The 23,145-nt window shown below is 30.5% G+C and overlaps 3 protein-coding genes and 1 long non-coding RNA gene across 6 annotated transcripts; 3 read left to right on the top strand and 1 right to left on the bottom strand.

Annotated features, from left to right (window-relative positions):
• The first annotated feature begins 661 nt into the window (after positions 1-661).
• LOC124930580 (aspartic proteinase CDR1-like) lies at positions 662-7,114 on the top strand. The gene is made up of 2 exons (XM_047470911.1): positions 662-1,910; positions 7,032-7,114. The coding sequence occupies exons 1-2, from the start codon at positions 662-664 to the stop codon at positions 7,112-7,114; spliced, it is 1,332 nt and encodes a 443-aa protein (XP_047326867.1).
• Positions 7,115-10,894: 3,780 nt separating this feature from the next.
• LOC124932320 lies at positions 10,895-15,240 on the top strand. Of its 3 annotated transcripts, none has more exons than XM_047472940.1 (6): positions 10,895-11,074; positions 11,156-11,225; positions 11,827-11,990; positions 12,099-12,182; positions 13,477-13,525; positions 14,946-15,239. In XM_047472940.1, exons 3-6 carry the CDS (start codon positions 11,846-11,848, stop codon positions 15,160-15,162), a joined length of 495 nt encoding a protein of 164 aa, XP_047328896.1. In that variant the 5' UTR covers positions 10,895-11,074; positions 11,156-11,225; positions 11,827-11,845; the 3' UTR covers positions 15,163-15,239. The 3 variants fall into 3 exon arrangements, with proteins under 3 accessions (XP_047328896.1, XP_047328897.1, XP_047328898.1); XM_047472941.1 differs by having other exon boundaries at positions 10,951-11,007; positions 11,146-11,225; XM_047472942.1 differs by lacking the exons at positions 10,895-11,074; positions 11,156-11,225 and adding an exon at positions 11,236-11,518 and having other exon boundaries at positions 14,946-15,240.
• LOC124932321 lies at positions 13,565-14,838 on the top strand. The gene is made up of 3 exons (XR_007098740.1): positions 13,565-13,663; positions 14,379-14,501; positions 14,594-14,838. It is a non-coding gene; the product is annotated as an uncharacterized LOC124932321 (long non-coding RNA).
• Positions 15,241-20,400: 5,160 nt separating the features above from the next.
• LOC124930579 (zinc finger MYM-type protein 1-like) lies at positions 20,401-20,931 on the bottom strand. The gene has a single exon (XM_047470910.1). It carries the CDS (start codon positions 20,929-20,931, stop codon positions 20,401-20,403), a length of 531 nt encoding a protein of 176 aa, XP_047326866.1.
• Between the last annotated feature and the right edge of the window lie 2,214 nt (positions 20,932-23,145).

Genomic DNA, 23,145 nt, shown 5'->3' with positions numbered 1-23,145 from the left:
CAACGATATACGATGTCTCCTCGAGAAAAAATGACGATGAGTTTATTGATATTTTAAAAAAATTCGAGCTCGTTAATGAGTTTTTATATTTATTCGTTGGTGAGCATTTTTATTCAAGTATTTTATTGTTGTTTTTTAAATTTGTCATATTATTATATATATATATATATATATATTATTAGACTCAACCACTTTTATTTTTATCATGCTCTATCAACTTAAAAAAACAAAAAATAAATAAATATCTCCATTAGTAAGGTTACGTATGAGTTATTAAAATAACTACTTTAGTTATTAAAATAACTTATCAGCCTCTTATTTATTTTTTCATCAATCAAATTAATAATTTATCTACTACAATATTCTATATTTGTTTTTGTAAACAAATATTTTTCCATTAAATATTAATACATTTGTAGTACTTTCGTCAATAACATAATTTTTCATAACTCTATACCAATAAAATTAAGTTACTAATAACATGATTAATTATAAATTAAGTTAGGTCCTTTTTTTGTTTTTGATATAGAAAACAATTTTTGAATTTATATAAGGACAAAGTGAAAATTATTTGGATTACTATTTCATCTGAAATGTAAAAGTATATTTAAACTCCTAACATGTTAACTCTTAAAACTACATCAGTTTCTTGAATCTCTCAATGGCTATCAAGGTATTTGTCTTGGCTTTTGTACTCCTCCAAATTTCATCAACAGCTCTTGAGTTATCCACCGACTTCATCCGGCGTGATTCACCGTCGTCTTCTAATGCCATCCACCGAAGTGTTTCGCGTTTGTCACATTTGAAATCGCTTTATTCGAACATAGACTCTGAATTATGGTCAGCTTCGGGCGATTACTTTATGGAGGTCTACATTGGCGAGCCTCCTCTAAAGCAGCTCTTAATAGCTGATACAGGTAGTGATCTAACTTGGACACAATGTAGCCCGTGTTCCAGCTGCTTTAAACAGGAACTGCCGATTATGGATCCGAAGAAGTCCGCCTCATATAAGCTACTTCCATGTAATTCGTGTTTGTTCCAAGCCTGCGGGAATGAAGGCAGCTGTCCGTACCAACGTGACTACGCGGATCACTCCTTTAGTAAAGGAGTGCTCGGATTGGATATGTTTACTCTCGGGGGAACATCGATCCCGAGATTGATATTTGGATGTGGAAGGAACAATCACTTCACATCGGAACAACAGGCTTCTGGTATTATAGGGCTCGGAGGTGGTAACTACTCATTTGTTGGGCAGCTACGAGAATCGATAGGAGATAAATTTTCTTATTGCCTTTCATCAAATGTTACATCGGGCTCCAGAAGCCGAATCAACTTCGGTTCTATCGCAGAAGTGTCGGGGTCAGGGGTGGTCACTACCCCGATGAATATGATCAAGATGGGTGGTGAGGACACGTTTTATTTCATCACCTTGGAAGCTATCAGTGTAGGCGAGAGTCTATTGGAATCGGTCAATGTGGTTAAACAAGGAAATATCATAATCGACTCTGGCAGCACCTATACTCACTTTCCTAGAGATATTTACCAAGCCATGGAGGATGCGATAAAAACCACGGTTAAGGCTGAGCCAGTTGACGGTTCATTAGACATCTTTAAACTTTGCTATATTGACAACAATATAACTATTCCACCTATCATTGCACATTTTGCGGGTGGTGCTAATGTGACATTGTTGCCAACAAACACCTTCCTTCGAGTCGATGATAAGTTATGCCTTGCCATATTTCCCGCGGATCATATTTACATATTTGGCAACTTGGCTCAATCTGACCATCTAATTGGGTATGATCTTGAGAGGCAACAAATATCTTTCAAGGCAACTAATTGTACCGTGCACTCCTCCAACTCTAAGCCTCGAGGAAATGGGTCATCTTCCATTTCTAACAATGATGGTTTAGTTAGCTTATTGTTTATTTTCTTATTATGGTCTCCTTTTATATATATATGGTGACCAATATATGAAATAATATTTTGTAATTTGGGTTACATGAGTTGTTTCTAAAATAAAAAGGTTGGTTGGTTTTGGAATTTCATGTTTAATAATCACTAAGAAAAACAAGTAAAACATGTCATTTATAACAAATTCAAAAGTGCTCCAATTGTTTCATAGCAATTTAGCTTTAACCTTTCATGTCTTCAAATTGTACAAAATCCATTTTAATTTCATTCCCTAATTTCAATTAAATGGTTGAAAGTCTTCATTTTTTTTAATTAATCCATGTACTTTAAGTAGAAAAGTTTTACCAAATAAATCAAATATTTTAAGTTCAATTTATATTTAAAATCTCTTAAATTAAAGTATAAGACAGTGATATTATACTTACTTTCTAAAATTGCAAAATAAAAAATAAAAATATGTTAGAAGAATCTATAGCTTTGCGCAAAAGTGCCTCAATTTTGTAAGTATAATTTGATCATTAAGAAATTTGAGAAATATTATGCCATAATAAATATTACAAATTTGTGGATTGAGACATTTAAAATAGAAATTTACTTAAACTATTTGTAACTTATTAATGATTTTTTTTTCTTCAAATCCTAAAAGTTTATTTTAAAATAATATTAGTTATATCATTATTATTATTATTATTATTATTATTTATATATATATAATTAATTAAAAAATAGTAATAAATAAATTACACTAAAAATTTTATAATTAAAAAATGAATTAGAGTTCATTTATTGAACTAGTAATCATTTTTTTTTATAAATATAAATTCATTTATTTATATAAAATACTATATAATTATAAAACTAAAATAATTTATAAACTGTAAATTTATATATCATAAATTTAAAATTATTAGAGTTCAACTAGTATAAGAGTTACATAAATCCTAAAGCCTTCCTCACAATTATAAAATGTAAAATTTTAAACATAAGATTGAGCTTTTATAACTTTGGTGTATATTAATAAATTCATAATTTGATGATAGAATTATAATATTCGGAAAAAAGAAATAACGAGTTTAGAAATCCTAAAGAAGATTAATGAGTTCACCAACCATCTTCACAAGTTTTTCAAAAGTGATATCTCATATCGTCATAATAATAGTATTGTGGAGTAAACACATTGGTCGACCGCGGTCACTGAATGTCCTATAGTTCTTTTCGACCCACATAGGGACCCATCCACTCAATTCAACTGAGCTCACGATTTCTATCCAAACATCCCAACAACCGACGATTGACTCAAGCATCGTCCACTAAATGCGAATCATGTTTCAAAATAGGTTTCAAATTGTAGCCACTCCTTTACTTGTACCATTTTTTCATGCATCCATAATCTGTCAAGATTCTTTCATACATATCACTTCATCCAAAAAATGAGATTTTTTAAGAGAATTTAGAATCTCACAGCTTCTCCCATAGGAAGTCATATGGGACAATCTTCGCAAATAAGTGTAACAATAAGATATCACGCGAAGAATAAATCACCACATTACAACCCACTAAGAGCAACATTCTTTAATGTAAAGTTATATATCTCTATCATTAAGTCTTTTTTTGTATCTAATTCTACTCACGAAACTATTTGAACATTGATCGGACATGTCCTTGAACGAGGCATTTCTATTTATCGCGGCCAAAACGAGATTGGGAATGACAATACAAGACTTTTGACACTACACCAAATATCGTCCGAGAAGTTGATCGATGAGCCATCGCTTACCAAAAATCTACACTTTCCACAAAAATACTTCCACATAGTAGAGATGTCTCTCTAAACTCTACAACCAACTGATTAGGGGTTAGCTTTGGTGAACCATCTAGACAATCCATTTAATATTTTTATTTGTTCATATTAACCCATAAAGATTTAGGCTACGAAGAGAATATGTTGCACCATTTTGACTAGAGATCTTTCTTAAATGAATCCAAATCCTTGATTCTCAAGCCCTTTGATCCTTGAATCTGTTCACTTTAGCTCAACTCACCAAATGACTAAAAGAGAACTTAGAGATCCCCAAAGAAATTTGTACATAATTTTTCCATCTTCATAGTCACACTCTTAGGAATAAGAAATAAATACATCATAAAAGTGGGTATACAGATCAATGCACTCTTGATGAAGACAAAACAATCTTACTTACTCTTCTAGATAGATAATTTTCTCTCAATTATAGAAATTATCGGGTCCCAAGAGGCATACCAAGATAAGTAGACAGAAATGTTCCAATACCGAAGCCTATAATACTTGCCAAATATGTTTTTCTCTTATTATAAATAGAGTTCGAGAAAAAATATTAGACTTACCGATATTAACCTGTAATCCAAAGCATTCTACGAACAAAAATATAATATCATACATGTGTTTGACATTTCTACGTGTGACCTGTATCATCCACAATGTATCGTTAACAAAGAATAAATAAGAATTGGAAAAAAGAGTCATCCTTGCCCCCACAATTCAATACTCTAATGAGACAAGTTTATTCTGCGAACTTCAACATTTTAGAAAGCGCTTCCATGACAATGATAAATAAGAATGTAGACAACAGGTCACTTTGTCTAATACCCCTTGAACTTTCAAAAAAATCCTTTAGGACTTCCATTCACAATCACGAAGAACTTGGCCCTTCAAAACGCACAATCTAATCCAACTGATCCATTATTCCTCATTTTTATTATATTCATGACTTAAAATAAAAATCCTCAATTCACGTGATAATATATATTTTTTATATATAAATTAATAAAGACACCATTATCCCCTTGTAGTTTGGCAAGTCAATATATTCATTTACGATAAGTGTTGCATCAAAAATTTGACGACCCTTATAAAAGCCATTGGTTCAAGAACCCCAAGCAACTTATTCGCTAGACATTTGGATACAATATTATAGAATGACGACACAAGACTATCGGTCTAAAGTTCTTTATATCGATAGTTTTGGGAGCCTTGCAGTTTATATAAATTAACGTTGAGTTCCAACTCTTGTCGAAGGAAGAGAATAAGAGAAAATGTTCAAACACTTTCATGATATTGAATTTAAGAATGGCCACGCCTTTCTGAAAAATGTCAATGTAAAACCATCGCTTTTCGAAGCCTTATCACTACAATATCCCATTATTACCGCTTCTACTTCCTCAAGTGTGAAACGAGCTTTTAAAATGCTCTTATGATTGACCCAAACATGCCAATATTAAACTTTAAAGAAGGACCTTCTAGAATATATTCACCACTCCTAGAAAAACTAATTCACTAATGAGAAATGTATCAATGCGGGATTGGACCTACCCACCTCTTACATTACCTCTAGAGATGGCAATTGGGCGGATCGAGACGGGGAATGCATTTACCATCCCCGCTCAGTTTTGAAGAATCCCCATTGGGCACCGTTTATACCATATTCTCTAATACAATTATATAAGAAATTATATAAACGGAATTTTTAATATAATATATATTGTAATATATTGAAAATTTATATAATTATAAAAACATAAACTTAAAACTCTTATAAAATATAATGAATAATTAAATTAATGATTTTATATATTTAATTATGTTTATAGTGTTTGAGGTAAAATTGGGGTGAAATCGGGATGGGTTAGAGCGTGAGACACAAATACAATCCCCGCTCTATCCCTGGTCAACTACCGGTCAAAGAAAAAACCGCCCCAAATAGAACAATTCAATTCGATTACTGTGGGATGGTTTCAAATTGACATCCTTAATTACATCTTATGAACTTATACTACCATCATTCCAATGACTGATTAACAAGCTCGAGATTATCGATAAACTTAGAGAACTCACTCATTAACTAGTCATCCTTCTTGACATAGTTATTTCAGACGGATACCTCATCTCGTTCATATCACCTGTGAAAATAATGGGCAAATCCCATAAACTTGTCACTCTTGACAATTCGCTAAAAAGTTATGATTTTTCATCTTGGAGCACCGATCCGTAAACCACCGATATCACCCAACAAAAATTGTCATACATATTCCTTAGTTGCACACTAACATAAAATATCCCCACATCAACATCAAACTTCTTAAATAAATTGTCGTTTCAAGTAAGCATAATTCCCTCTGACTCCCCGATAGAGTCAAGAGCCTCAGAACCACACAATCTCTAGTTACATAAATCTCTAATAATCCACTTATCCATACGATATATTTTCGTCTCACAAAAGTAATAGATCCCACTACGCATAGATCTTACAAGAGATTTAAGGATGACACATTTCACGTTATCATTGATTCCGAAAACATTTCATGATAATATTTTTTCAATCATCTAAATTTTAAGCGTGGTATATTTTAATGTACGTTTTTGTGACTTTCAAAACCTAGGAGGGAGGTTGTCTATATTTTTCATTTGACTACTCAAATAATTGTTTGTCACACAGGGAATTTCACAAATTTCAGTTCATATTTCTGCACTTTAGTAAGAATCTCTCTTTAAGGTGATTTTTTTTTTCATTCGGTGCCATGTTATGAGTTTATAATGTCTCACCTATCTCTTCATTCATGTCTTAATATTTATCTGATTTAACTGACTCTTCCTCTGATATCTCGTGGATCATAATAGACGACTCGCACATGGTTTCAAGATAAAGAGATCTTACGGGCCTAATATTAATCACTTCAACCATTAAAGTGCACAACTCTCCCTCCTCTATTTTTTTTCATTAGGTCACGTTGAGTTTCCATTTCTAAAATAAAATGTGGTGAACCCCTCGGTTCTTGATACATATCCACCTAAAGTATAATACAAGGCTCAATAATAATATTTAGAGGAGTCTCTTCAGACATTACACCAAGATTGAATTCTACCTTGTAAGAGGGGTGAAATCTTATTAACAAATCCAAACACACCACTCAATGATCATTTTTTTATCTCGCTATCTTGATTCTCCTCCACCACAAAATTGTCTGACATAGGTAAATCGTTTGTAACAAATGGTTCATCATTACGTCGATGGCGTAACATTTATAACCATGACTTCCTCATTACACCTTTTAAGATTATACTCTACATTTTTTGGCTCTAGAGTCGCAGGAGGAACTTGATGCAACACTTCTTGTTCGTCACTATCTGGACATCAACCAATCTCCGTTACAGGCAACACAATAAATGGCCTTTCAGGCCACACTGCTACTCTATACACTAACATACATTTTTTCACATCGATTGTGTTTGAAAAATGCTCCAATAATCCCAGATGAATCCTTGCCCATCCGACCTCACATTTCAAGGATGTATTTTCATCCATCTCCAAAAATCCTCATAAGTTGTCTCTCACACTTTTCAAACATTTAGAGCTCCAAAAAGTCGATTACAACCCAAATAGTCAGATCCAAAAGTATCTCAAATCCTTTTAATTCAAACGGAAAATTTTCGACATACACCATGTTATCATCCCTATCAAACTTAGTTACGTGTGCATGTTCACATGCATCAACAACCATTGGACTATCAATCATTCCATTATTCTCTGTATTAACGTGTTTGTTATCAAGACAACAAATTCCTTCCTCTACCCTATGGATTAAAATCTTTGCATGGGGCATAATAAAAATAATACCTTCCTCGGGAGTTAAATCCGGACTAAAACTCACCACCCAAGGAGATAGTTTCAAGTTAGTTTCTCTCCCAAACTGATGAAAAAAATAATCTATGAATCAATTTCAAATGACCCAACCCAAACTCGATTATCCTCTATTTCCCGTTCTTTATCTCAGTAATAGTCACTGCTTTTTCCACTTCATCACCATAGAGAATTCAAGGGATTCTGATCATTTCTTCCCTACTTTGGACCAAACACTCCAAACTGCACGTGCACGTCTACCACCCAGGGACGGAGCCAGGATTTGAAATCCACCTGGGCTAATATTTTTATACAAAATTTATCCGGGCTAACTGGATAATAATATCAAGTTTTAATATAAATGTTATCCTTTAATGACGGGAACTCGTCAATAACTACGGGAAAATACCGTCGTTACTGTCAAAAACATACAAAGTGTTTTAGGCTACCCGGGCTACAGCCCAGGTAGCTTTGTACATAGATCCTCCTTGTATCAGCATACGACTAAGTATCGACCACACGAGAAATTGGTTGTTGGGCTACCACTGTTGCCTTCAGACTTACAACTCCTATCAAAGTTCAGCCAACATACGCATCCAATTCAATCCAACCTATCAACGTCAGCCCCAGATTCAGAAATTATTCTCACATTATTACCTCTCCCACTCTTCCATCTTACTTCCTCAAACTAGATTGTTAGAGGTGGTCTTTGGAGCTTTACAGACACCTAATGATAACCGACGGTTTGCACACCCATCTGCTCTCCACCACCCTTCTAGTTGACGACGAGAAGGAGACGAAAAGAATATATATTTATTTATATTTTGAAAAATCTACAAAAGTCATTTTTACGTCCTTATATTAGAATAAAATTTTTGGAATGATAAAAAGTACCAAATAAAGATAAAATGGTGACCTTCCAATTAATTTGAAGGGTTAGTATATCTCTTTTAACACATAATTTTTAAAATAGTTATTGAGTTCATCCAAATGAATATATTGAGATTTTACTATTAAGTTATATATAACTTATTTCCATTATTATTATTTATTTTAAAAGTGTTTTATTAAAATAAAATAAAATTAATTGTAATTTCAAAATAATTAATTAAATTTATATTAAAAAAATTAAATTATAAAAGCATCAACAACCATTTTATCCAGTTAACAAGTTTTTTCCCCCAAAAAACACTTTCAAATTTGTTTCTTTTTAGTTATATATATATACTTAATACAAAACAGGCTGTCGAAATTGTTTTCTATTAGTACAATTTGGTGACTAATATAAAATTAAGTCAATATTAGAAGGGATTATTTATAAATCTTAATTAGTAATTCTAAAGACTAAGAAGTACAAAAAAAAAAATAGGTTTCCTTATACTAATCACGCTAATAATAAAAGTTAGGCATTTTTTGGTTTTTTGTGAGGGCATTTCTCTCCTTGAAAAGATTTTATTTACTTTATATTCAGACAAAGAGAAAATATCAATCATATCATATTTTATTTTCTTACAGCTTTTAACCGGACGGTCCATTCTTACCTTTGTTAATGTGATTATTCTTTATAAAAATATAAATTGAAGCTCACACTCTTTTAATGTGTTTAGATTTTATGAAAATGTAAATTGTCGCATACTTACGCCATATGTATTAGAACATTAATTTTAATAATTATGGTCGCCTTGGTAGGGTTGTTCAATGTTTTGTCTGAATTGAATATCCGACTGAATTCGAATTTACCGAATTTGAATTTCATTTTCGGTTTTCGAATCGAATTTCAAACTAATTCGAATTCAAATACAATTTTTGAATTGGTTCTCGACTTTGAGTTTTAACTCGAAAACCAAACCGAAAGTAAATAAAATCTTTTCAATGCGAGAAATGCCCTCACGAAAAAAAATGCCTAATTTTATTATTCATTATATATAAACTGAATTCATTTTTTATTATTTATTCTTCCAAACTTAGCTGAAGAAAAAGTAAAAATTAATCAAATTAGAATATTTTGAATTCAATATTTAATAATAAAAAATATAAAAAGAAAAGCACAAGTGGTCTAGTGGTTGAATAGTACTTTGCCATAGTACAGACCGGGTTTAATTTTTAGCTTGTGCAATTTATTTTGAGTTATGCTAGTTCTAATTTATTCCAAAAATATAAAAAAAATCGAGTTCGGTTAGAATTCGAATTCGGTTCGGTTTAATTAGAATTTATTCGAATTCGGTTTGATTTTCAAATTTGCTAAAAAAATAAAAATTCGAATAAACCAAACCGAGGAACTCAAATAATATGAAAACCGAACCGATGAACACCCCTAGGCCCTAGTACACCCCAACATGTCCCGAGAACCCCACCCTCAAGGCAGCTCATTTTAAAAATATAAGATATTTAAGTTAAAATTATTTGTTTTTTTTTAAACATAAATTCTTATAGTTTCAAAATAAAATTGAAATACTTTATTTTATTATTTATTTTATTATGGTTCAAATCTTACTTAATAAAAAATAATATTTTTCTTTTTAACATTTTTTAACCATACCTGTAGGGTAAAACAAAAAAAATCCACAACTTTTCTAAGTGGGGTTTGGTGGGCAGCCAAAACTCGGTGTTGACTCTTATTATAATATAATCAGGATGATGTATATTGGCCACCTCCATAAGATCCTTTGATATATTTGTATTTATTTACCTTATATGCTTACATAATATAATGTTTACGAGTTTGACCCTTATTTAAATCATATGCATTCTTTTCAAATATGACACAATTTTGTGTCATGTGCTAGTTACCTTTCAACAATCCTTATTTGATTATTGACATTCTCGTATGTCTTGATTATGCATTATTCTTATTCTATCGTTGTTCTTACAACATCCCCGTTTCTCAGATTCTGTCAATTCGACAGTTTCTCCCAAAATCATTATTCTTATTGTTTATTCATCATAAATAAAAAATCATTTAAAAAGACAAAAATAAATTATTTGGCAATTTATTTATAAGACATTTGAAATCATTAATTTATTTTGAAACAGTTGAATTATCAAATTTTACCCAAACAAAACGTTTGAGATAATCTTAACTCAATTGAAAATTTGTGAGATCACTATAACAAAACATACCTTTTGTGACCAATAATCACCGACGCATATTAAGCGTTGGTAAAAGTCTTAAAAATAAAAGATTTTTTTCCAACTTTTAATATTTATGACAACCTTTACAACAACAACACAAAAAAAAAAAAAAAAAATAAATAAAAAAAAAAAATTCGCGGGTCATAAGTTCGGGCGCGGGTCACTTGTAGGGTTAAAGAGATATTTTTATTTTCACTTCTCTCTCTCGGATCCCTCTTCTTCCCCCACACTCTGAATCTCTTCTTCAGCCGCAACCTCCCAAAACCTGCTTCATTCGAATCCATCGTTTATCTGCTCCATCCATTGCTCTTCTAAGTTATCTCTCATTCGATCCGTTCAGATCTGAAGACGCTCTGCAATTCATAAATGCCGATGTTTGTCTTTTTGTTTTCCTATTCTCGTGAATCTTTTTCTTAACTTTCACTGTATTATTTTGCTATATAAATCCACAATTCTTCAGGATTTTCCACTGATCCACGGTATTCTCTACGTTTCAGCTTAATTATCTCTCTCTGATTACTCCAGGTAAATCCACTCTCCATGATTACAATGAGAATCAGAAATTTCTTTGTCCTGTCATTTTCTATTGAACATTTGTGTAGCAAGAAATTAGGACAACATATAGTACTTTTACATACTAAACAGGGCCTAATTTCATGAGATTTATATATGTTTTGTGGTTGAATCATTTTAAATCTTATTGTAAAGGTATCATTCATGTTACTCTGATCAATCTGATTCCCTTGTTTAATTATATAGCTTTAGTTTCCTTGATGATGCTGATCGTAAGTGTGGAGCCTCACTGATTGTCTGTCATGGTGTGATGCTTGAGATTGTAAATTTCACTATTGAGCTTTTTCTTTTTCTTTTTCACATCCAGTCATAGCGTAGGATTCGATGAATAGATCTGCAAAGTAATTTTTTCATCAAAATTGTGAAAGTCCGCATCTCATTTTTGCTTGAAACTCTGCATTTTTATGAGAAATGAATAGAAAAATTAGATGTTAATTTAATTTTTAGGTCAAAAAGTAGAATCTGGTGAAATATTTGAACAATTGTTTTTTTTAACAGTGTTTAAGTCTTTTTCATCAAATTAAGATGTAAAGTGTGTGTTGTGTCTGTCTAGGTATGTGAACCCGGTAGTGATGGAGAAAGCAGATACTGCTAAAAAACTACACACATGGATGCGACTTTGGGATTTCCCAGACCAATATATTGTTGAGCCTAGTGATGGTTCTGGTGGTTTCATTTTGCAAGTTAGTAGGGTGGATGGGTCTATGAAACTCATTGGTTAGCTCCTTTTTTAATTGTTTCTTCATTTACTCTTAAGTGTTACCGTTTTCTTTATTTCTTCACTAGACGCAGGTGTCTTACCTAAATGTATTTCCTTCTTTGTAGATGATGTTCCGCAATGCAGTTCTGTTCGAGGGCCAGATATTCAGACAATATATGGTGTGGCTGGGATGATAAAGTTGTTAACAGGCAAGTTTCTACCAAACTGATGTAAACTGATGTAATAACATGTAAAACATATTCATGAGCTAAGATCTGGTATGAATGTCTATATCTAGTGTTAGCTTCATCCCTCTACAGATTTGAATCAGCCTAACTTTTTGAACTTGATTGGTGACCTTGTTTAGACGTCTTTAGTACTGGATTTCAGATACATACAGCAGGAATCTGGAATTGTTGGAATCTAGAGTGTGAAATCTTTTCACTTTATCTGCATAGATTTCGCAAGTTAATTTCAAAGCGCATTTAGCATAATATACCTCATGAATTTTTTTAAACACGCCAAGTAGGGTCCAACTGGCTACACTACATTGGCTACACTACATTGGCTAATACGCCTCATGAATAAGACATGTAGATGGCGAATTCACTGCCTAAGAAGCAATATTCAAAATTGGTCTGAGGATCAAAGTTGGTCCTCTAAAAGGTTATTTGTGTTGTGTTTTAGCTTTGCGTCATTTTGATGTCATTGTAAAGCTTGATTCACAACACAAAATTCTTATAGGTTGATGACGTTTTATATAGTCTCTCCTGTTTCTTTCTTTGTTGCTATTTTCATATATTATTTTTCTTGCTGTAGTTACATGTGAACACCTAACAGAAGTTTGTGAAAAGAATAGTGCTATTGCTTTGTAGCAATCCATCCACTACAAGCAAGTCTTTATTTTCTTCTTTCTACACTAAAGCAGATCATCATCTTACACCCGCTTAATTTCTTTTCTTTTCCTCCACAACTACTTTCTAGATATTACGGTTCCTCGCTAATTAAAAATTGAGAGTATGCAGACCTGATGCATTGTGTTTGAATGACTGATTATTTTATGGTTGATTGAAAAATTCATGTACATGAATGTTCTGCTACTTCTCTTAGAATTTGAGGAATTTGAGTTATATTACTTGTCGAGTTAGGGTGATAGAATTAGTCCACTGCAGATGATTAAGTGCACATGCATTTGCAATTGCTAAATGAGATGACTGTTACCTCAGCTTGAAATGTTGATGGCAAACAATAATAGGTAAGTGCAAAGGTCTTAATTATTTTGACCTTTTCAAAATTTTATTTTAGCCATAAATCATTATTCTCATTCTTGGGAGATCTTCAATACTTTACTTACCCATACTTGTGAGAATAGTAATGCAGCTGTGTTGCATCTGCGCCATGGCCCATATATTTACTTTATCTTGTTCAAGATTTTAATGTATTGATTTGAATCTCTTTTACACACTCCTTCCTAAATTTTGTGAACGGGTTTCTTCATTACAGTCTATCCACTATTCCGACATGCATTGGCATCTGTATCTCACTTGTCAAGGTATAACTATCTTTTAGTTCGAGTATCTAGCAATTGTATGTATTAATATTCTTTTGACATTGATTTGGTAAGAATACAGGTGAATCTGTCATCAAATCTTTTGACAGTGACAAGATGCTTTTGTCAATTCACATAAAGGTTGGTATTTTTGTTTCATTTCTTCATTTTGTCCCCATTCTTTTGCCATTGTGCTAAATAGAAGCTAATAGTTATTTATAAATTATTTTGGATGTCAAGTTATTTAGGAATTGAAGCATCATATATGCTTATATGCCAAACCAAGAAACGTGCACAATTAATATCAAGCACACATGTACTAGTTATGATTCACATTACAAGGGAAATTGTATGATTCAATAAATGACAAGGTTGTGGAAAAAAATATGTTGAATTTGAAGAATCATCTACATGAATTTGGATTATCCCGTGAAGAAAGAATATGATTTTCTTCCTATTTTGAGAAGGAAGGCCAATAATTAGGAACTCAAGATTGAACACTAATTCATTAATGCTTAGTGAATTTTGTCTAAAGAAACAAAAGATGCAGACAAATCATGGAATAGGAAATAAGATGTTTAAAGAGTATTGGTTCAAGGAGAAAGTGAACTGAAACAAGAAGAAATAATTATCAAGCTCTTACCTGCTCTTTTGTTAGGTATGTTGTAGGAGAAAACTTTATATTTTCTTCCAATTTTAGTAATGTAAGCTAAGCTTAAGCCTTAGAGCATTCAAATTCATAAGTTTAAAAGGTGCCTACAGTGTTGAAATAGAAGCAAGGTTAAACTTGCATATAATAATAATAATAATCTTTAACACTCATAACCTATTTGGTCTTTTTTGCTTTGGTAAGCAGGTTCTTACCCTTAGCAACAATGTCGACAGTAAATACCTCCCTAAAACAATGTTTAAAATGTGGAAACAACTTTTAACCTTGAACGTATATGACACAGAATTTACAATTGACATTCTAAGACAGGTTTTAACTCTCATTCTATTTCATTCATTTACTTTTTATATTTTAAAATGTACTGCTGTCATTTATCAATGCATTGTGATTTTAATTGGAAGGATGGGATCGATTTGAGTTGGAATCTTTGTTGATTGATAAGGGAGTTGTCGAGACATCTTCCACTTTATGCGGAAATGAATCTACTTAAAGGTATTTTTCTACCTTTTTTATGTCTTTTTTCTTTTGATTATTGCAATATTCTTTATTGGTATTACATTGTTAGAACTTTAAGTATAATATTATATGAGCGAATATTGTGATTCTTCTTCTTATCTTCTTGTATTATATGTTTTTTTTATATTGTTGATTTGAGTTTTATACTTTTTGTTTGAGTTATATACTGTTAAAGAAAAATTAATCATTGGTATTTGGTTTTTTTTTTTTTTTGATGGTATTGATGGTTGACTGAAGTGTTCATCCTCAAGTTGTCAATTACAAAAGAAGAAATGTGGACACAGTAACTAGGTTTTTCTTTTCAAATTGTCTATATTTAATTCACATCAATATATTTTGTTTTATTTCTAATTTTGAAAAGAATATTTTTTTTTACATAATTGCAGTGAAGGCCCAAATAAAAGATCAAGTAGATGCAGATCATCTATTTTTCTATTTCAGCTTTGTTGTTTAAAATTATTTTGTTTATTTTAGATTTGTTGTTTAAAATTATTTTGTTTATTTTAGATCTTTTGAATCTTCTAACAATGATACGATTACATGAGATATTTTATTGAGAGAATTTATATAATTTTGTTAAAATTAAAAATGTCAATAATTAGTATGAAATAATTTTTTTAATAATTATTTAATTTTAAAAAATACACAAAAATATATTATAAACAAATGTAAAATAAAATCAATATTATTTGAAAGGATTGTTAAACAATTAAAAAGACTTTTAGCAACGTTTAAATTAGTGTTACCGACGCTTAATTAAGCGTCGGTATAGCTTATACCCACCCTGCTTATGGTGACGCATAAGTAAGTGTCGGTAATATTTTTGGCGATGCTTTTAAGGGTTGGCAAAAGTCTTTTTAAGCGTCGTCAAAAGTCTTTTTTGTTGTAGTGAATTGCCACTTTTGGAATTACCAAATTCACATTTTCACTTGAAAATATCAAGATTACTTTATGTTTAGAATCATTGCCATATGAATTTCAAACTCTTACCGATCATGATATAATTCACGTTTTTCACTTGAAAATATCAAAATATTCCTCATGTTTAGAATAATTACCATATGAATTTCAAACACTTACATATAATGACAGAATTCACACAAATCATTTACCCATTAGCCAATTCTCCTTTGGCACACTTTTTTAGTTCTTGGAACCTTTTCAGAACTAAGATAAAATTGAAAAATAACGTTAATGCATAAAAGCATCGGGTATTAGTCATTTTGCAGAAGAAATGAATCTACAAAGCAGACCAAAGGAAACAACCCAGATTTGGTTCAAGTTTTGAAACATTCCAGCCCACATGTACAATGTTGAAGTAATTAATCATTTTGTAGGTACAATTGGGAAACCATTATATTTGAAACCAATAAATGAAGAAGGAGAGCACATGTCATTTGTTAAAATTAGCTATAAAGTGCATCCTAGGAGTGTAGTGTCAATGAAAATGACAGTTGTTGACAGAAAAGGAAAACACAATGTCATGGAGATCTCTTATGAATGGAAACCAAAAAAGTGCGTTATCTGTAATACTTTCCTGCACAATAAATTTGATAAAACTAAAGAAGAAGAGTAAAAAAACCAAAAAAGTTAGGAAACAAAAAAGAAAAAGAAGGAAATAGAGAAGATTAAACTCAAAGATCAAACAGCTGTAGAAGAAAACAAGAAGGATTATGGGAAAAAGGAAAACAATGAAGGAACGAAAGTAAAATGAATCAAGGTGAAGAGGGAAAAAAAATTTCATCTAATGCGAAGGATCATGATGGAAATGGAAGATGAACCTCAAGTTGTTGTTGAGGAAACTCAAGAGGAAGACAACCATAATTTCAAAGCTGAAACAAAGAATTCAAAAGTCAATAAAGAAGATTCCAAAACCGATGTGGAGTCTGAAGCTGAAGCCGAAGATAAGGAAGACAAGAACACGAAAATTCAAGTTGAAGATAACAAAGGTAAAACTCTGAAATTCTCAGAAACAATTCTTTCTATAAAATCAGAACGGGCTCGTACAAATGAAGGATTCAAAATGAGAAACAACAATACTCATCATCCTCTTCAATACAATCTCCTTTCATCGTTAGAGGAAGGAGAAGAGGAAGAGGAAGAGAAAGGGGAAGAATGTCTCTCAATGAAGATAGATGACATGCGAAAATCCCAATCTAGGATGGTTATGTTTGAATGTACTCTTTTCTGTTTCTAATCTCTGTTTTTTTAGAATGTATGAATGCTACTAATCATTTTTTAGGGTCTTTTGATTATTATCCTTAATCATAATTAGGGTTTGTCTAACTTTGATTTCTGACTCTCCCACTTTTGGAATTTTAATTAAATAATTTTAACCGTTTTCTAAAATAAAAAAAACCTAAGTATCCTAAACATCCCATCAAACTATAATTTCCTTGATGTCAACCAACCGGAGTAGCAGCTTTATTAGAGGTTGAGACAGGGATAACATATAAAATGTATTAGCCTATTCTTTCTTTTTCTTGCATCATCTCACAATTTTTCCACTTATTTTCTTCATAAATAAAAATGTACTAAAATAAATATCCAATATTACCACAATTTTCATAAAATGTAAGGGTGTAAGTTTTATATACAAATATATTCCACCAGTACATATAGTCTTCTGATGGGAGATTAAGGTGCTTTATAGATGAAGGAAATAATTAAAAAAAATCATTGTCCTAATAGAACAATTGCTGAAAATCAAAAGTCGATAACTCCAATTTTCTTAAAAATTAATCTAGGTGGAGACTTCTTTAGACTTAAAACATTACATTTATTTCCACCTCTATCTTTTTTCTAAAAACGCAATATTCGTATAATTACGTGGTGAGACGAGAGAAGTATATTATTATTATTATGGTTGACTTAGGTCACGAATTCGATTCTTATTTATAACTTTTTAAGTTAAAGTGAATGTGGTGTGAGACAAGAGAAATATATTATTATTATTATTATGGTTGACTTAGGTCACGAATTCGATTCTTATTTATAAGATTTTAAGTTAGAGTGAATGTGGTGTGGAAGTCATATTTAAAAAAATTATTATTATTGATTCAAATATATATATATATATATATGAAATTAATACAAGTACGTATATTTAATTTATTCAAAAAAAATAACTCTAACTAATTTTAGTTAGAATAGTCTCTAGTATAAAAATTTATATATATATATATATTTATATATATATATATATATATATATTTTTATATATATATATTTTTATATTAGAGACTATTCTAACTATATATATATATTGGCGGACCTAGAAATATTTTTTCAGGGGGCTAAATACATAGTAACGTAATATTTTTTTGGCGAACAAATAAATGTATTTTCTAATTAAAATTTTACTCGGTAATTACATAAAAATACTAAAAAACACAATTATAAAATACTAACAAACACAATTACTAAATTATTCTTGTCCATTAGTCGGTACAAAAGAAGACAAATTTATTCTACGAGACTCCATTTGTTGAAAATATTGCAATATTGGCTCATTTTCAATTGTTGAGAAAATATCTTTCTCAACATATACAACTAAACTATCATTCATCCATTCATCTCTCATTCGATTACGCAAATCAGTCTTCACGGTCTTCATTGCAGAAAAAACTCTTTCAACAGATGCAGTTGCAACTGGTAAAACTAAAGCCAACTCTATCAATCGATAAACCAATGGAAATACTATATGTTTTTCTGTTGCAACCAATTTCTGAGCAAGAATTCCCAAGTCTTCAATTGAAGAAAATTGAGGATCATCCCGCAAATTAAATAAATAAGCCCGAAGTTGTTGTTCCAAAAATAAATAATCATTGCTTGTGAAATCTTCGGGATAAAGTTTGGCAAGACGAATGAGTTTACGAATATCAAATTGGGAGAATGAATTTCTGGAATGAAGACATGATATGCAGCCAAGTAATTCTGTATTAACTTCTGAAAAACGATTATTCATTTCTTGCATAATCAAGTCAACAACCTAGCATTAAATAATAAATAATAACTATTAATAGATAAGAAATAAAAACTATTAAAGTGAATGTGGTGTGAGACAAGAGAAATATATTATTATTATTATTATGGTTGACTTAGGTCACGAATTCGATTCTTATTTATAAGATTTTAAGTTAGAATGAATGTGGTGTGGAAGTCATATTTAAAAAAATTATTATTATTGATTCAAATATATATATATATATATATATATATATATATATATATATATATATGAAATTAATACAAATACGTATATTTAATTTATTCAAAAAAAAATAACTCTAACTAATTTTAGTTAGAATAGTCTCTAGTATAAAAATTTATATATATATATATATATATTTATATATATATATATATATATATATTTTTATATATATATATTTTTATATTAGAGACTATTCTAACTATATATATATATATTGGCGGACCTAGAAATATTTTTTCAGGGGGCTAAATACATAGTAACGTAATATTTTTTTGGCGAACAAATAAATGTATTTTCTAATTAAAATTTTACTCGGTAATTACATAAAAATACTAAAAAACACAATTATAAAATACTAACAAACACAATTACTAAATTATTCTTGTCCATTAGTCGGTACAAAAGAAGACAAATTTATTCTACGAGACTCCATTTGTTGAAAATATTGCAATATTGGCTCATTTTCAATTGTTGAGAAAATATCTTTCTCAACATATACAACTAAACTATCATTCATCCATTCATCTCTCATTCGATTACGCAAATCAGTCTTCACGGTCTTCATTGCAGAAAAAACTCTTTCAACAGATGCAGTTGCAACTGGTAAAACTAAAGCCAACTCTATCAATCGATAAACCAATGGAAATACTATATGTTTTTCTGTTGCAACCAATTTCTGAGCAAGAATTCCCAAGTCTTCAATTGAAGAAAATTGAGGATCATCCCGCAAATTAAATAAATAAGCCCGAAGTTGTTGTTCCAAAAATAAATAATCATTGCTTGTGAAATCTTCGGGATAAAGTTTGGCAAGACGAATGAGTTTACGAATATCAAATTGGGAGAATGAATTTCTGGAATGAAGACATGATATGCAGCCAAGTAATTCTGTATTAACTTCTGAAAAACGATTATTCATTTCTTGCATAATCAAGTCAACAACCTAGCATTAAATAATAAATAATAACTATTAATAGATAAGAAATAAAAACTATTAATAGATAAGAAATAATTTTTATTATACCTGACAAAAGATTTCTACATGATAATGATGAAGATTAGTGATGAGTTCCCCTTTTCCTCTCCGTCTACCATTGCTATCAATTATCATATGATCATTCATATCAAGTATTGAGATCGAGTGTAATTGACAAAAACTGTTAACTTGGTCCAAAATATCATGCCATCTATTTTCTCTAAATTCTTGTAATTGATTTTTTGAACTCGCAATCAATGACATGGCTTGAACTATATTTTGATCTCCTCTTTGTAGGCAAAGTGATAACAACTTGTAATTCCCAATAAATTTTTCATCAAATGCAACACAAAAACAAATTCATAATCATTCATCTTCTTAAGTAAACCATTTGCAGTACCTCTATTCGCAGAAGATGATGCATCATTAACTACATTTATCAGCACTTCTTGCACTGAAGACCACATTGAACATAAACGAAGTAACGTCAAATAATGTGATACCTAATGAGTATCCACAGGTCTTGTCAAATTAGTTTCTTGATTTTTCCCTCTCCCAGTAAGGATTTCTCCATTTTCGAATTCAGCAACAATCTTTTCATGTTGAAGCATTCTAAGTTGATCTCTTCTTTTACAAGATGCTCCGGATGTGTTCACAATCATTGTGACATATGCAAAAAGTTCACTCACAATGATATTGTCTTCAGAAACAGCAACAAGAACTAATTGAAGTTGATGAGAGAAACAATGAACATACATCGCATGTGGATTTTCTTGCAATATTAGAGATTTTAACCCTTTGAACTCACCGCGCATATTTGAAGCCCCATCATATCCTTGTCCTCTCAATTTAGACAATGACAAACCATGTTTCATAAATAAAGCATCAATAGCCTTTTTTAAAGACTCAGCAGTAGTGTCAGACACGTGCACAACAACAAGAAATCGTTCAATCACACATCCTTTTTTATTCACATATCTCAAAACAACTCCCATTTGTTCCTTCACCGAACTATCCCGAGCCTCATCAACCATCAATGAAAAGAACTTATCTCCAATATCATTTAATATAGAAATTGTGATTTGTGAAGCACAAGCATGTATTAAACCTTTTTGAATTTTTGTAGAAGTCAACTGATTGTTTCCGGGAGCATTTTGTTTTATAACTTTAAAAATCTCTTCATTACATTGACTATACCAATCAATCAATTCAAGAAAATTACCTTTATTTGATGAACTACTTGACTCATCATGTCCTCGAAAAGGTAATCCTTGCCTCAATAGAAAACGTGTTACATCTAACATTACCGTTAAACGGGTGCGATAATTTATTTCTATATCACGACCATGTGTACGTAAAACATTTCTTATGACGATTGAATCTTTCTAATGCCCTTTTCCAATTTTTATACCCATCTCCTATAAAGGTATCATCTACGTTTTCTCTATTTAAAGGCTTGAAAAGATAACACCAAAAACAAAATGCTGCATCTTTTGATATGCTATATTCTAACCATGTATATTTTTTATACCAATTTTCTTGAAAGCTCCTTTCATGATTACCAAAAGATGTTATTGGATACAAATGACCATTTAATTGACAAGGCCTTCGAAGTACATATTCTCTTCGAGCTTGATCTCGAATAGCAATATCAAATTTCTCAATTGGTTTCCTTAATCTTGGATCACTAATAATATCATCCAAATTTAATTCAGCACGTGATTGATTTTCTATTTGATCAGTAATATTAGACTCATTAGTAGGCTTATTAATTGATTGAGAAGGCTCGGCCTGGTCATGTGATGTAGAAGTACAAATTCGTTTATAGAATCTCTCCATTATTCCATATCTTATATAAAATAAATAACTAAAAATAAATATAACTAAAAATAAATATGTGTCACAACCTAACCTAGCCCCTAAATAAAATTAAAATAAATATAATAATTGTACATTTTATAAAAGAATATTAAATATACAAATTAAATATATAATAATATTAACTAGTGTAAAAAAATATTAATATAATAAGTTGTAAATGAAAAAATATACCTTAATAATTAATATACTTTTGGTGATTTTAAAGCCTCCTTTTATAATATTCGACTATTCGTGATATATTGAATGATGTCTCTGGAATGAAAAAAATATGACCTCAAAGATGATTTTCACTTAGGTTGAATGTATGATAAAAAATTTAAATTATTTGAGATGGAAAGAGACGAATATCAATATAAACAATATAAATATAATTAGGGTTAGTAATATATATAAAATAACCTAATATTAAGGATGAAAAATAATAAAACATTTAAAAATATTAATATATTATTATATTAAATATAATATAGAGAGAGAAATTATTATTTTAATATAGAGAAAAATAAGTAATATATTATTATAAATATAGAGAGAAAATAAATATATTATTATATAGAGAGAAAATAAATATATTATTATATAGAGAAATGATTAGGTGAGGGAATTAGGTGAGGGAATTTGGTGAGGGAATTTGGTGAGGGAATGACGTGGCATAATCTTATTCGCTGAAAAAATTAAATAATTTCTCTATTTTCTCTCTTTCCTCGCACTTTTACATTTTCCAATCAATGAAGGTGATGCCACGTCATTCTCTCACCAAATTTCCTCACCAAATTCCCTCCCTCTATCACTCGTCTATTATATATATATAGAGAAAATAAATATATTATTATATATAATACGAAGAGAAAAGTTATAAAGTTTAACTTATTATAAGAAAATAAATATAAAAAAATAAAAAAATATAAAGTAATATAATATTATACGGTAAAATAAATATTTTATAATAAATAATCAATAATATTTTGGAAAATTTAAAGCCTTAAAAAATGGGGACCGAGTCGATTTAATAATATTTTGCAAATTTAAGGACCATTAAAAAATGGGGCGTTAGGTTAGCGAATAGAAAGAAGAAGATTAAGGAGAATGAGAGATAGGATATTGATCGAAATTAGGGCAGAGATTATAGTGAATGAGAGATATGATCAATATGAATTAGGGCAAAGAAAAGAGAGATGTGGGGTATATTAAAAAAAAAATTTTTTTTTAGGTTGGGGGAGGCCGGACCCCTAGTAGGTCCGCCACTATATATATATATATATACGTATGAGAAATGATTAGATGAGAGAATTTGGTGAGGGAATGACGTGTCAAAACCTTTATTGGAGGAAAGAGAGAAAAGAGAGAAATTATTTGATTTTTTCATG

Source organism: Impatiens glandulifera, chromosome 3 (genome assembly GCF_907164915.1).
Source record: "Impatiens glandulifera chromosome 3, dImpGla2.1, whole genome shotgun sequence".
Lineage (NCBI taxonomy): Eukaryota > Viridiplantae > Streptophyta > Magnoliopsida > Ericales > Balsaminaceae > Impatiens > Impatiens glandulifera.
The sequence above is the reverse complement of the archived record's forward strand: the minus strand, read 5'-3'. Positions and strand labels throughout refer to the sequence as shown.

Coding starts and splice junctions, on each gene's coding strand:
- LOC124930580 (XM_047470911.1), top strand. CDS start 662: ATGGCTATCAAGGTATTTGTCTTGGCTTTTGTACTCCTCCAAATTTCA. Junction 1,911..7,031: donor TTCCATTTCTAACAATGATG/GTTTAGTTAGCT, acceptor TTTTGGCTCTAG/AGTCGCAGGAGGAACTTGAT.
- LOC124932320 (XM_047472942.1), top strand. CDS start 11,846: ATGGAGAAAGCAGATACTGCTAAAAAACTACACACATGGATGCGACTT. Junction 11,991..12,098: donor TGGGTCTATGAAACTCATTG/GTTAGCTCCTTT, acceptor CCTTCTTTGTAG/ATGATGTTCCGCAATGCAGT. Junction 13,526..14,945: donor TCTGTATCTCACTTGTCAAG/GTATAACTATCT, acceptor GGTTGACTGAAG/TGTTCATCCTCAAGTTGTCA.
- LOC124930579 (XM_047470910.1), bottom strand. CDS start 20,931: ATGGTTGATGAGGCTCGGGATAGTTCGGTGAAGGAACAAATGGGAGTT.